The sequence below is a fragment of the Lontra canadensis genome, unplaced genomic scaffold, assembly GCF_010015895.1.
Source record: "Lontra canadensis isolate GAN:19392208 unplaced genomic scaffold, GSC_riverotter_1.0 scaffold122, whole genome shotgun sequence".
Lineage (NCBI taxonomy): Eukaryota > Metazoa > Chordata > Mammalia > Carnivora > Mustelidae > Lontra > Lontra canadensis.
Genome location: NW_022631116.1, coordinates 3,065,217 through 3,079,136, shown reverse-complemented (window position 1 = coordinate 3,079,136; position 13,920 = coordinate 3,065,217). Strand labels below are relative to the sequence as shown.

At 41.1% G+C, this 13,920-nt stretch overlaps 1 protein-coding gene across 2 annotated transcripts in view; it reads right to left on the bottom strand.

Annotated features, from left to right (window-relative positions):
• The window catches only part of ULK2 (unc-51 like autophagy activating kinase 2), an 82,183-nt gene that overhangs the window by 61,907 nt on the left and 6,356 nt on the right, over window positions 1-13,920 (bottom strand). For both annotated transcript variants that reach the window (XM_032841340.1, XM_032841341.1), the window contains exons 4-7: window positions 6,993-7,025; window positions 6,664-6,700; window positions 2,102-2,275; window positions 972-1,045 (exon numbers count right to left, since the gene is read on the bottom strand). In XM_032841340.1, the coding sequence (XP_032697231.1) occupies window positions 972-1,045; window positions 2,102-2,275; window positions 6,664-6,700; window positions 6,993-7,025 (318 nt within the window). The remainder of the gene's footprint in view (window positions 1-971; window positions 1,046-2,101; window positions 2,276-6,663; window positions 6,701-6,992; window positions 7,026-13,920) is intronic.

Sequence of the window (13,920 nt, the reverse complement as noted above, 5' to 3'; positions counted from 1 at the left end):
AGCTTTTAAAATAATACACAAACTATGATGAAAATACAGTAAGGACGGTCTTAAAAGCAAAGGCATTTGTCTTCTCTGCTGCTTTGTTACAGCTCTTTTCCCACCTCTTACTGGATGCTGCTTCTTAAAAATGCCAGTAATCTGGACAAACATTAAACAGAAATGTCAAACACGCTCAAAGCCAGAGAAACTTTATTTTCCAGGAGTACCATTTTTAGCTGTCATCCCTGGTAAGCTTCTCACTGACTTAGATCAGAGGAAATCCTTACTGAACATAAGCCCATTTTACATTTAGAACTGAGACAGGTACATGCATTTACTTGGCAGAATTCTGAAACTCCAGAATTAAGCTACTTCCAGGCCTGATGCTTCCCACTGGTCCGGAATTTTCATAGCCTTCCCTTTTCAGACATGACAACATCCGTACGGAAGGATGAAGACGGAACTACAATTTTTCAGCTTTACCTCTAACACTAACTGAAAAATCTTCTATGACCCAGGGATCTTGTCAAGAGAAACAACATGAAAAGATGAGCATGTCCACCCTAAAGATGAAGAAATGCCCAAGAGGGTTTTTTCTGTTGTTGTTGTTTTCCCTAATATCACACACCAAGTACAGCATGACCATGCTTCATCAATCTGTATTTTCAATTTACTCTAACAAGGAATTTTTTTTACCACTAATAACTAATTTTTTTAAAAACTTAAGCTAAAAGAACTCCATGCTGGGTGTGGAGCCTACTTAAAAAAAACAAAACAAAACAAAACAAAAAACAGCTAATGGGTAAAAGTGACCTTTATAGTCCACTATTTTAAAGCGACTTAAAGCATTATCAGTAATACAATCACTGTTAGTAATACAGCAATTTAGGCTACACATAAAATCACACCTGAACTAGAAACCAGCATCATACTTAAAATCCCAGTGCTAATGGCACCATATACAGGCAAGGACAAAAAAACTCACTCACCATGTACATTGGGGACCCACACAGTGTTGCAGCCATCATGTTACTCTGCAGGTAACGGGCAAACCCAAAATCCGCTAGTCCACAAAATAAAAGGGAGAAAAACAAAACATACATTTACTCACACTTCACATAGATCACACCTTCAAGACACAAGAGAGCACAAAGGAATTGTCAGAAATTTGCAGCTTATTGGGTAAGCCTGCCTACCAAGGAAGAAAATTTCTACCTCAGTTTCAACAAGCTAAGAACCGGTAGTGATCACCAACTGTACAAGTCCCTACTCTGCCAGTTTCGTACTCAGGGAGCGAGCACCAAGCTTCGTGAGAGAAAACGCTAATTGCAATAAATGACTCATTAATACTGCTCTAAGTATGAGTGCCAGGTGGAGAATTAGTACTTCTTCTTTTCCCTTCTCCAGATCCAGATGTAAAATACATAAAATCAGAAACTTCCTTATTTTTTTAAAGATTTTATTTATTTATTTGAGAGAGAGAGAGAGAGAGAACCAGCTGGGAGAGGGGCAGAGGGAGAGGGAGAAGCAGACTCCCGGCTGAGCAGGAAGCCCAGCACGGGGCTCCCTCCTTGGACCCCAGGATCATGACCCGAGCCAAAGGCAGACGCCCAACCAACTGAGCCACGCAGGTACCTCCGGAAATTTCTTTCCATACTGGTTAAAAAAAAAAATTCTAACCACACAAAGAAAAGCTTAAAAAATACCTTGGATTACAAACTGCTTCAAATAATTGTTTAAAAAAAAAAAAAGGAAAGAAAGTTTGATCTAAATGGTGTCTTAGATCCCTTGTGTTACAATTCCATGAGCTGTGAAGGGCCCGGGTTCTTCAAATGCATCTACGACGACCGTACATCAGCTTCCCGCTGATGAGAAGCAGGACAGCGTTTGGTGGGGAGCTGTGTTTGGAGTTCCTAACATGGGACCCTCGGTTCTGAGACTAAGGGTAGGCTGCCAGTAATGTACAGGGTTCCCATATCCAAATGCACCTTGCTGAGCTCAATAAAAATTTCAAAACTGCATCAACAAAACCCATCATTCCAACAAAGTTGAGTTAAATTTTCTAAAACTACAGAGTCTCAACGCTGTCCTTTGCATCAAACACTACATAGCCATTTACCTATTTTGATGCGAATACCACTGACGGTGGATTTTCTGCGATTCGCATATGACAGCAAGATGTTCTGGGGTTTGAGATCCCTGTGGATTATTCCTTTGCTGTGCAGAATCCGCATGGCAGCTGCGATCTGATGCAGAAACACCCTAATAGTATCTTCACTGAGAGTTCCTTTAGCTGGTAGAAAAGGAATCGCATAAATATTTAAGCACACAAAATCAAATACCATCTGCATCTCCCATCAACAGAATCAAGTTAAGAACAGAGAGGGAATGAGGAACCGGGAGTCACATTTTTTTTTCTGTTTTACTCTAATAATTTAAGTGTATGAAAAGATAGCAGACACCTTGAACGTTTCACTCGATTTGTTGTAAAGAGAACTGATTTAATTTGCATCTCTTGTTTTCGCTGGTGTTTTTCTTTCCCCCCATTTTTACCGGTGAAGGTGCCCACGAGACTCTAAGCACAACAGGTACCCTGCAAATGGGAGGCGCCTCGGCAAACTAAAATAGAAGTGCCCCCTTGTTATCAGCCAACAGTCTGGGAGAAACGTCCAGATTTCATTCCGGGCATTATGTGAGCACAAATTAAAAGCAGGTGGGGTCAATGAATGGAGACTGGGACCTTTTTCCACCACTTGTAGCTGTGAGGGGTCTGCGTTCCCACAGGGCTCTCCCTCGTCTTCCCTGCTGCAACACTCCTGTCCCATCACAGTATCTCTCATCACTAGGCACCTTTAAGAAGGAACACTTCTACTTGTTTTCAGTACTATAGAGAGACGGTATGGATGTTACTGGAGGGTAGTCATAAGACAGTGGCCACTCCAGTGTGTCTGTGTGTATGCCGGGGCATACATTATGTTAACAGCTCGATCGGGAGTCAGGCAGCCTCTCTCCAAATCCCAGCTCCTCCACCTCCTCACTGCGTGACCCTGGACGATGAACCCTCTGGGCCTACTTCCTCATCTAGAAAAGCTGGAAACAGACTAACCCATGGTGGTGTTGTAACAGTCAAACAAGATAGCACCTTTAGTAATGAAGATTTTAGAAAAAGCCTGGCACAGAGTAACTATTCAAACATAGTACACAAAGATAAACTTCTTATTACCATGGATCTAAAAGTCACAAGTGTGATTCCTTGAATCTACATTAGGGATTTAATATCCATGACCCTCCCTACTAAATCATTTGTGAACATACTTCTGTATGTGAACATACAACTCTAGAATATGATCTACATAAACTTTCCATATGCAATTAAGAAGATAAAAATAATGTTATACTTGGGACAAATGAAATGTTTTAAGATCATTTTAGACATATAATGACATTTTATGTCCTTAACATCTTCAAATAAGGTAAGTCCCCATGGTTTATAAATAGTTTTTTCTGTTTTACTTTTTTTTTTTTTTTTTATCCTTTGGGGCTCTTTTCTTGATGTTCACTGAAAACAAAAAGAAATATAAATACACTAAAATACATAAAAAGTGGTATCTTCCATATGCCATCCCTTGGAAATAAGCACTGCTAAAAATATGGAGCGTATTCTTCCAGATCTTAGTGGGTGGGTCAAACCAATGATTAGATCTTTATTTTTGTAATGTTTTACTTAAGTTACTTTGCAAAAATTAGAATGAACAGTTTTCCATTTCATTCATTTACGTTTTCATTCTAGGGCTACTTTAAATGACTGCAGCTGCTCGAACTTGAATTTTTGCCTCATTACATACAATTGAGTATACTTAAAATTTATTTGCTTCAGAGTCCAGATTCTAGCACTGTTCTTGGGGGAGGGGGATGAGTGATCTAGTTTAAGCTGTTTTTGAACACAAACTATAGTAAACATTCACATAGTTCTATGAACATGGAATGCATACTTCTCAACACAACCCCATAAACTGAATTTTGCATGTTAAAAACTAAGTATTTCAAAGGCATGGCCAACATCAAAACTATTCCAAATAAATAAATTCTTGAGCAAGTTAGCCCAGAGGGAGGAGACTCAGCACAGCTGCCACACTCAATGAATCCTGCCAGAATGCATGTTAAAGTACGACTTGCTAATTAATTTAAAATGTTTTTAACTTACAACCCACAGAATCTGCTTTCTGGCTTTTGAAAATGTGAATGGCATTTTACTTATCAAAGCAAATTTTCTAGTAGCCACATTTTAAAAACTAAGAAGAAACAGGTTTACATAACATATATCTAATCTAATACACCCAAAACAATTTCACTTGTAATCAACATAAAATCCTCAGTGAGATATCACTGCTTTCTTCCTTGAAATGTTCAAAATCAAATACATTCACATTTGCACATTGTCTTCGGACTAGCCCACACTTTAAGAGCTCTGTAGCCCCATGAGGTTGGTGGCTATCTTACTGGGTGGTTTAACTCTGGAAAATTCCTTGAGGTCTGGATTTCTTTTCTATGTCTTTACAAGTGTTTTCAAACAACAAGGGATTCCTTTAAGGACTGTGGCAGAGAGGGACCAGGGAGCGGTTCAAGGACTTGGGCAAAACCAAAGCAGTCAAGCGCTGTGAAGGGGGCCCTGCTGTAAACAAGCTTGTCTGACTCCAACACTCAAGCTCGTGAAGGCCTCACTCACGGGTCTCCTGTTCCAACACTCCTGCTCTGTAATATCAAATAGGAGCTCAACATAACACAGGAAACTGCTGCGGAAGCTAACCTAAGTCTGCAACACCAGCAGCAGTGCCTGCATCAGCGAGGAGGACTTCTGTTACTGAGGGAAACTGACACTCTAATGAGGGCACCAAACTGATAGGGAGCCACTCAATCTGACCCGGGTGGAAGGTGCTTTTACCCGGATCACTGAGAACGGCAAGGAACTCGAGATTCTCTGACTCGGCAAGCAGAAGCAGGGTGTTTTCAAGCTTGAACTTCTTTCTGCCAATGGTCAATGAAAGTGCCTGTCTCACCGCATTCTATCTACTAGCAACTGACATTTGGGGGAGATAGATAGATATATATATATATAAAATAAGGATTAAAAAAAAAGAATCTTAGTTGGAAAAAACACAAAACTACACATGCAATAAACTCCCAAATTCAAGGTAAGGGAGTAAGGACAGGAGTGGGACTAGGGAAGGACTCAGGCAGGGCTTCCACTATTTGTAAGTTTTTTTTTAAATGGGGGCAGGGATACCAATTTCCTTCTTTCATTCCTTTCCTTCTTCTCCTTCCTTTCCTTCCTTCCTTCAGTCACTCACTCCCTCCTCTCCTTCCGCAACAATCAGCCAAAAACCAAGCTTCCAAACACTGTCTCTGTCCCCAGTGCCTCCCTAAGGCGTGCTGGCTCCGGAGGGGTCCTGCCGCTCTTGCTCAGCTACTGCGAAGGGCCCACAGCGGGCAGGGCAGGCGGCACTGGCCCAGGTAAGCAGGAGCCACGGAGCATCGGTCCCCTCAGGGCAGGAGCGCGCGGGACCAGATGGGGTCTCTGCTCCCCTCAGGGCTGCCTCTCGCCCATCAGGACGAACAGGACTCCCGCTCTGCTCCTTCTTCGAGGTGGCAGTTGCGGTGCCCAGCCAGCCAGCTGATGTATGCGGGCCGCGGGAGCTCTGCTGGTGGTGGACCGTGTGGTGTCCATGGTCGTCGGCGTCCCCTATGCACCCAGGCCCGCCGCCACCATGGGCTGCAAGGAGCTTGGCGCCCAGGGGCCACCTCACCCACCACTGCACCAAGCAGGCACAGGGGCAACACTCCCAGGGCTCTTCCTATTAATCTTTGTGCAGCTTTTGAAAGTCAGTGATGTTTCATATTTCAAAGATTTTTCAAAGCTCACTTTCAGTTGCACTCCGTAATTACTAGGTGAAATTGAACATTTTAATCATGTTCTCATAAACTGTCCACACCCTTTGTAAGTCTTAAGGTCACCATCAACCACCATGACCAGTTTGGAGGTTGAGATTTTTTTGCATATTTCCCTTGCATTTGAAGGGATCAACAGCTAGCCTCATATAACACAATTTTAAACATACTTGTGCGAGACAGACACAATTTGATCTGAATGCCTTATATCCATCCTGCCCATACACATTCTGGATACAGAATTTCAAGCACATCTAGTACTAAAATCTTACCTCTGCCACGAAAAATTTCAATGTTACTTTTAACTAATCCTTTGTAACTTTTTAATTTACAAGAAAGATTCACATTGATAAACACATTCTTGGGTATATTTTTTGCATTGTGATTTTTTTTTTTTTTTTTTGAAAGAAATGAAAGGGACTAAAGGTTCACTGCTGGCAACACAGGAGAGTCTCTTGAAGATGAGAACCATCTGGTCTTTTTCTCTCTTGGGGAGAGGACCCATCTCTCCAACAGTATCAGAGAGAGGGAAGCACTTATCCACAAGTTTAGGAATAAAACCACAATAAACAACATTTGGTCAGCAAAGTAATCACACTTAAACAGATACACAAATATTTATTGAACATTTCTGTACAAGTGCAGAAAACAGGGTCAGCATTATTTTGAAAGTAACTCTGAGGATTCAACAGACCACAGCACTATCTTTATTGAACACTGACAGACAAAAATTACCTTGCAAATAATCTGCCAGGTCTCCACCATTGCAGTACTGATACATAAAAGAAAAGATAATTACAATAAGGAAACTGACTCAAGATTAATTCAAATCATGATCAGCTAATTTTAATTAAAAATAGTTTCTATATAATGTAAATCTAGCCTGAAAAATCACAAATTATGGTATAAAGATTTTAAATTATATATTCCTTATAAAGTAGAATCTAAGTCACTAAATGGACTTTATTAATTCAAAATTTCAAATAACAATCTACTGTCCACTTTAAAGTACATATTAACCAGTAGGAATTTGAAGTAAATTAAACAGCACATATACTACCTACCTCCATCACCAGAAAGACAGAGTTGGGTAATTCCTGAAAAGTAAACATTAAATAGAATTTAGAGAAAGAATGAAGCACAAATTTTAAAAAATAATGGCAGTTAATAAAAATACTATACTTATTCATTATTTAACAAGTAAAATAAAATCATAAAATCTATTAATAAGTGAAATTTAAAATCCCAACACAATAATTTAAGCATCCCAACTTCAAAGCCAAGCCAAGTTTTGATGACACTAATATAGTCATTTTGTTCAATTCTGTTTATGGAAAGAACTAAAGAAAGATTCATTGTTTGGTCATAGCTATGGTAAATTTGTGGGGGGCAGGAAGGAGTCTCTGCTCCTCAGAAAAGCACTTCCACTTTGGAAAGTTTACGTTTTGAGCAATGATTGCATAATCCTATCTAGCAATGCTAAATGCACAATCTGATTTCTGGAATACATGACCCAGGATGATTATGTTTTTGTTTTTCTGATTCTTATGTTTATTTGGAAGCAATCACATTATCTGGGAATTGTTGGCAAAGGAAAGACATTTATTTCCTCACATGTCTTGGTAACAGACTGATTTTTAAGGAACTGATTTCAGAAATTTTACTACATCTCTCAAAGTCATATACTATATGATATCCAGATCCGTTGCCTGGGTAATTCACAGACTGGCTTCTTGATTGTTCAATAATAATTTTTACAGTGTTAATTAAATTTTAAATTGTGCTTCCTATAGCCTAACTGGAGAGAGTGTTCAAATGTGATTCAAGATATAGCCCTTCCCAAAAGCACTTGGCTTCACTTATATCCTAAATGTAAGAATGAGGAGTTCTGGCAGAGGATAAGAGGAGAGGTAAGGCAGTATCCCTCAGAGTGTAGTTCAAGAACCAGCGCCAATCAGGGAATTATTTGGTACTAGCCCACATGAGATAATTATAGAAACTAAACATAAGAAATTTTAAAAGGCTTAAAGCAATTTAACAAAATAATTTTATGTCTGCTAAACCTAATAATCAAAACTTTGGACAGCTGTTTGTAGGTCTTTCTTAACTTCATTTTTACAACTATTTGTTTTTATTGGATTTTATCAATAAAGTTATCAGGTCACACTAACTGGAAATAAAAACTGGCATCTCAGTGCTTCTAGTCTAGAGCAACGAGAAGCCATACAGGGACGGCCACAGAGTGGTTTCACGGAGTTCGCCAAGGGTCTGGATGCCACAAGTCAAGAGCTAAATTACGTTCTGCAAGAAACTCTGTGACTTGGGATGATTTACTTCACTTAATTCTCCAGAGGACTAGACAAAAAATTCAAACACACTGTACCCAATTCTTTGAGCCCCAGCCCCCGCCGCCCTCACACGGAGGCATTTGGAAGTTGAGAAGAATGGCAGCGCCTTCTGCTCTGTGCTGGGGAACCAGGAACCACAGTCCTGCCCAAGCGGGATCACACCCAGCATGGAGAGCCAAGACGAAAGCCTGAAACAGACAGCTGGTTTCCTTAAACAGCAGCACTCCCATGAGCAGGAAGGAAGTGGAGAGCCGTCAGCTCCCAGCAGGCCAGAAAAGCAAGTCTGCAAGAAATACTTATTTCCTTTTATCATAAACAAAAACAAAAATACATTTCTAATTTAGCTAAATCATGTTTATGGTGAATCGGTCTATGTTTAGCCATCTAACCTGATCAAATCCATAACAAAATGCCTTACCATCCCTAAAAATACTGCGATCTCATTAAACCACAGTCTTCATCTCCCTAAGTAGGAAGTACAAAAATAATATCTCAAATCAGTATTGCTTTACCATACAATAGCACCACATCCTAACTACTGAAGACAAGAGACAACTAGGAATTCCTTAGGGAGGGCTAACTGTTGACTCCACACGAAGACAGGGAAAGAAATATTTTAACATCCTTGATGTCTCATGCAAGTCTTCTCTTGCCCACATTTAAAGCCATACAAACCTCCAAAGGTTCGATCATTTTCTCTTGAACACCCCCCTCCATTACAAAATGGCACACATGTTTTATGCGAAGCACATAAGACATCTGGAGCACGAGTAAGCTCCGAGAGCCAGGAAAGAGTCCGCAAAAAGAGCAAACAGACACTTAGGGTGTCTGCGGACAAACTGAAATGCCGATGGTAGTCAGGAACTAGGGTGGGACTCGAAGAGGTACTTGGAGGGTCAGAAAGGCCAAGAAACGAGGCCAACGGGCCTGTGAGCCAGACTACGGAGGGTATCCCAAAGCTGAACACACATCTGATCTCCTGGACTAAAACTCAGGAAATCCTCATCCTCAACTCCTCCCCGGGGAACTTCCATCCACAGAATTAAACACAATGAATGTCAATTTATCATTTCCCTACTCAAACTCCTTAATAAGATAGAAAATCCCTAAGAAGGAAAAAAAAAAAAAAAAGCAAGGCATTATTATGAAGAACTCTATGCCAGAATACAAAAATTTAGATGAAACAATTTAAAACACCATTTGTTCAACTAAAAACACAATCCTCAGGATTATTCTCCTTGGGTTTACATTGTATTAGCCAGCCTGAGAGCATCCTATGAGTAAGCCGGCTTGGGTTATCATCTCCCTTTACCAAGGGGGTGGTGTTTATAAATAAAAAATAAAGTCTTTTGAAGGACGCACAACAGTGGGTTTTTTCTGGAAAAAGAAATAAAGGGAGCTATCAGCAGAGGGCATCTCTTTTTTACTTTATATACTGCTAGACTACTTAAATTGTTTTTCCACCAAGGGCCTATTACTTCTGTAATTTGAAAGAACAATAAAGACAAAGTGAATTTAAAAACCAGATGGCATGACTAGGTGCTCTTTCCAGCAGAATTCAGATGCTCAGGATCAGAAAGGGAGAAACTAAAGTAACAAAACAATTCAGTAAAGAGCATGAGAAAAATTGAAAGCAAAGTCTGGACTCCCGACACCCACCCCTCACCATTTGTCTGATACTCTTCCTGATTCATTCTCCACCCCTTAGGTGACTCCTATGGGTTACTCGTAAAAGAAGAAAGAAAATCCTTGTAACCTCCTAAGGGATGAGAGATTAAGGGCTCTTTTGTTACGTTAATCAGGTGACCTTCGGAAAGCGCCCAGGTCACCTAAGGGTGGCCTTTCCTGTCCACTTGCATGTACCGACCAATCTTTGCCCCACATTTTCCTTACATGAACCCTGAAGTATTTTCAGCACTCTGGAGACCGTCTTTTGAGAGTTACTCTAGGCTGTCTTCCCAGTGTTGGCCGCACTGAAAAGCTCCTTTCTCGTTTCACCACCACTCGTTTCTCTGCCTTTGTATTTTGTTAGTGGTGAGTGGTCAAACCTGGTCCATTTGGGACTCCCGGCGCCAGGTGCTCATGGACCCTGGGGCCCAAGTTACAAACTTAATAAGTGATAACAAAGGACTTCCCTAATCTAAACCCGATTTGCTGTAATTCTTCAAATTGTCTGATTCTTTGCAACAGGCCCACAGAAGGTATCACCCTCTTCTGCAGTTGTACTCAACAACAGGTAAAAGTTTGGGTTAACCTTCTGAAAAATCAGATGAGCCCCTCTATCATTTCTCTGCACATAAATTCCAGAGACCAAAGACATAAATACGAAAAACCAAAACCACAAAGACTAGAAGAAAATGGCAGAAGGTCATTTTTATAATTTCATAGTGGAGAACTCCCTACGTGATATGAAACCTAGAGGCTATTAAAGAACAGATGCAGGGCCTCAGGATGGCTGGGCTAGTTAAACCACTGCCTTCGGCTCAGGTCATGATCCTGGCATCCCGGGATCGAGTCCCAGATCGGGCTCCCAGCTCCACGGGGAGTCTGCTTCTCTCTGACCTTCTCCCCTCTCATGCTCTCCCTCTCTCTCTCTCAAATAAATAAAATCTTAAAAAAAGAATTAAAAAAAAAAAAACAGATGGACAAATACTACTACACAATAATTTCCATATACCAAAGAGATGCTAAAAACTCCCTCCTCCCTACTGCCCCCACCAGAAGAGAGACAGGCAAACCGGGAAAAACATACAGCAATACATACAACAAAGAGCTGACAACTCAGATTTCCTCTTCTTCACCTCATAGAGCTACTATCAGCCCTGTCTCCTAAATGTCTCACCCATCCGTCTAGGCCTCTCCATTTCCAGGGGTGCCACCGCTATCACCCAGACCCCTCACCCATGGTGTCCCCGTACCCACCCCTACCCATTCTCCAGAGTAGCTAGTGGTTTACATACTTTAACAGACACCTATGCCCACTGATTTATAACAGAGAATATTCCTTTTCCTAACCATAATGGTTAAATCAAATATTTAAATGTATGTACTCCCTTACTGGCATTAAAGGACCTGGAATGCAAATTCATAATCAGAAGACTGCCCAAGCATTACAGAAAGAAAGAAAGCAGAAGTGAATACTCCCCCACAAAAAAAGAAAATCGCTTTTATTCCTCAATTACAAAGTGTTTATTGCAAGACCTTAAGATACAACACATTTGAAAGAAGTAAACAATCACCTTCATCTCACCATCTGAGACTGACCTGATGGTTTACGCCTTCATACGTACACTCACACGCAAACAGGGCATATATTTACATTTTTGTACGTTTTAACATAATCCATTTCCACATTTTTGCTTATCTCCACCCCTCCAAATAGTCAGTATTTCCAGCTGGTATGTATCTTTTCACAACTTTCTCGTAGTAAAAAGTGTGTATTTCTAATGGCAACATTCAAATATTTTTTAACTGCCCACTATATACAAGACACTGTTCTAGGTGGTGAGGATAGAGACAGATGCCCTATTCTCGATCAGCTTCAGTTCTAAGAGGTAAGAGTCAGGGAGAGACACCGAACAAAAGAATTGAGTATATAAAATCTGTTAGAGGGTGATGAGTGCTTTGAAAAACAAGTAGGGAAGGGAGACAGTGCTGGGGAGGGGACTGCGATTCTACTGAGGGTGGCTGAAGAAAGCTGAAATGCACTTGTTGAAAACATAACCCTTGTTTAAAGACCTCAAAGAGGCTAAGAATATGTCTATATCCGTATATACGGTGTACCTGGGAAGAAAGGCCTTAGGGGAAAGGAAGAGGAGGGCCCTGAGAAAGGACTGCTACCGGGACCATGCTGAAGGCCCCCGTGGACAGAGCAGCAGCAGCAAGCCCAGGGAACTAGGAGCCGGGTCAGAGATAATAGGGTTATGCTGTGCAAATAAGGACTTGGGCGTTTACTTTGATAAAAATGGGGAGCTGCTGCAGAGCCCGAGCAAAGGACCAACAAGCCCTGACTTACATAATCACCGGGACTGGTCTGACTGCAACATTAAGAATATTCTTACAGGGTGTGGAAGCAAAATATTGTCCAACAGCATACCAAAAATGTTCTAACAACTCCCATTTCTACCAGCGATCCATGAGAACACTGTACACCTCCTCCTCATTTCCACCAGTAGGAACTGAGGCACTTTTTAATTTGCCAAAGGGATGTGTGAGAGGGGACATCTCACTGTTTCTTTACATTTCCCTGACCACTTGTTCATGAATATCATTTCATACATTAGCCATCTTTATTTCTCTTATGAGAACCAACAATTTGTATCCTTTGCTTACTGTCTCTTTGGGTTATCTTTTCCTTACCAATTTGTGAGACGATTTATATGTTTGAGATATTAGCCTGGTATCTGTTGTGTTGTAAATACTTCCTCTTTTTAAAAATTTTATTATGGTATAATGTATATTCATCAACATACACAGGTTGAAGTGTACATCTCAGGGGTTTCGACAAATGAATAGACCCATGTAACCACCCTTCCAATCGAAAGACAGATCATTTCCATCATCCCAGAAAGTTCTTTCATCCCCTTGGCTGTCCAGCTCCCTTGAGGCCCCACCCTCTCCTGCGCCTTTCCCTGACTTCTACCGCCCTCACTCCGTTCTGCCTCTTCTCAGAGCTCACGAACACGGAATCATATATGGGAGCTGTATATAGCTGGCTTCTTTTCCTCAGCACTGCAGAGGCCACTTTTAGGCAACAGGCTTGAGCAATGGAAACGTGAGCCAGACAGAAAGACCCACAGTGACCACCACACTGCAAACAGGCTCCTTAAGCGACCCGCCTCAAAATGGCCACAGAGCCCAAGTGACCAACGTAACCATGTACATTTACCAAAAGAGGGAAAGTTCCATACGTGCCCCTACCTCTTTACTCTGCCTTATAACTACAGCCCCCACCACGGCCTCCTCCAAAGACCTCCTCCTCTCCCTTCCATCCTGCACGCTGCTCCCTTTCGGCATATTCAGCAAACGTCTACCTCCTCTGTTCCGTGCTGAGTGAATTCTTTTAGGACCTGCACCACAGGCCCCCACCCCATCGGGACACTGAAACACAAGCTAATGTTTAAAATTCATATGCTGTGGCAGGTATCAAGTTTGTTCCTTTTTATGGCTGTCAACTTGTTCATGGTACTATTTACCATAAGGCAACTTTTGAAAAATTCTATAGCTTCTGGGTTTCTTGATTTGAAATGCCTTTCCAACTCTTGAATTATAGTCATCTAAATATTATTCTAAGATTCTTGGGGCTCTGGGTGGCTCAGTTGGTCAAGCGTCTGCCTTCAGCTCAGGCCATGATCTCAGGGTCCTGGGATCAAGCCCCACATCAGGCTCCCTGCTCAGTGGGGAGCCTGCTTCTCCCTCTCCCTCTACTCACCTCCCTGCTAGTGCTCGGTCTCAAATAAATAAATAAATAAAATAAAATCTTAAAATATATATATTATTCTAAGACTCTTGCTCTTTATATATATTTATAAATATATAAATATATTTAAAGTCATTTGGAAATTAAATTCTTTGTAATTCATTTAATTCATTTGGGAATTACTGTGGAAAATGATGAGAATTGGGGCACCTGGGTGGTAAGTGT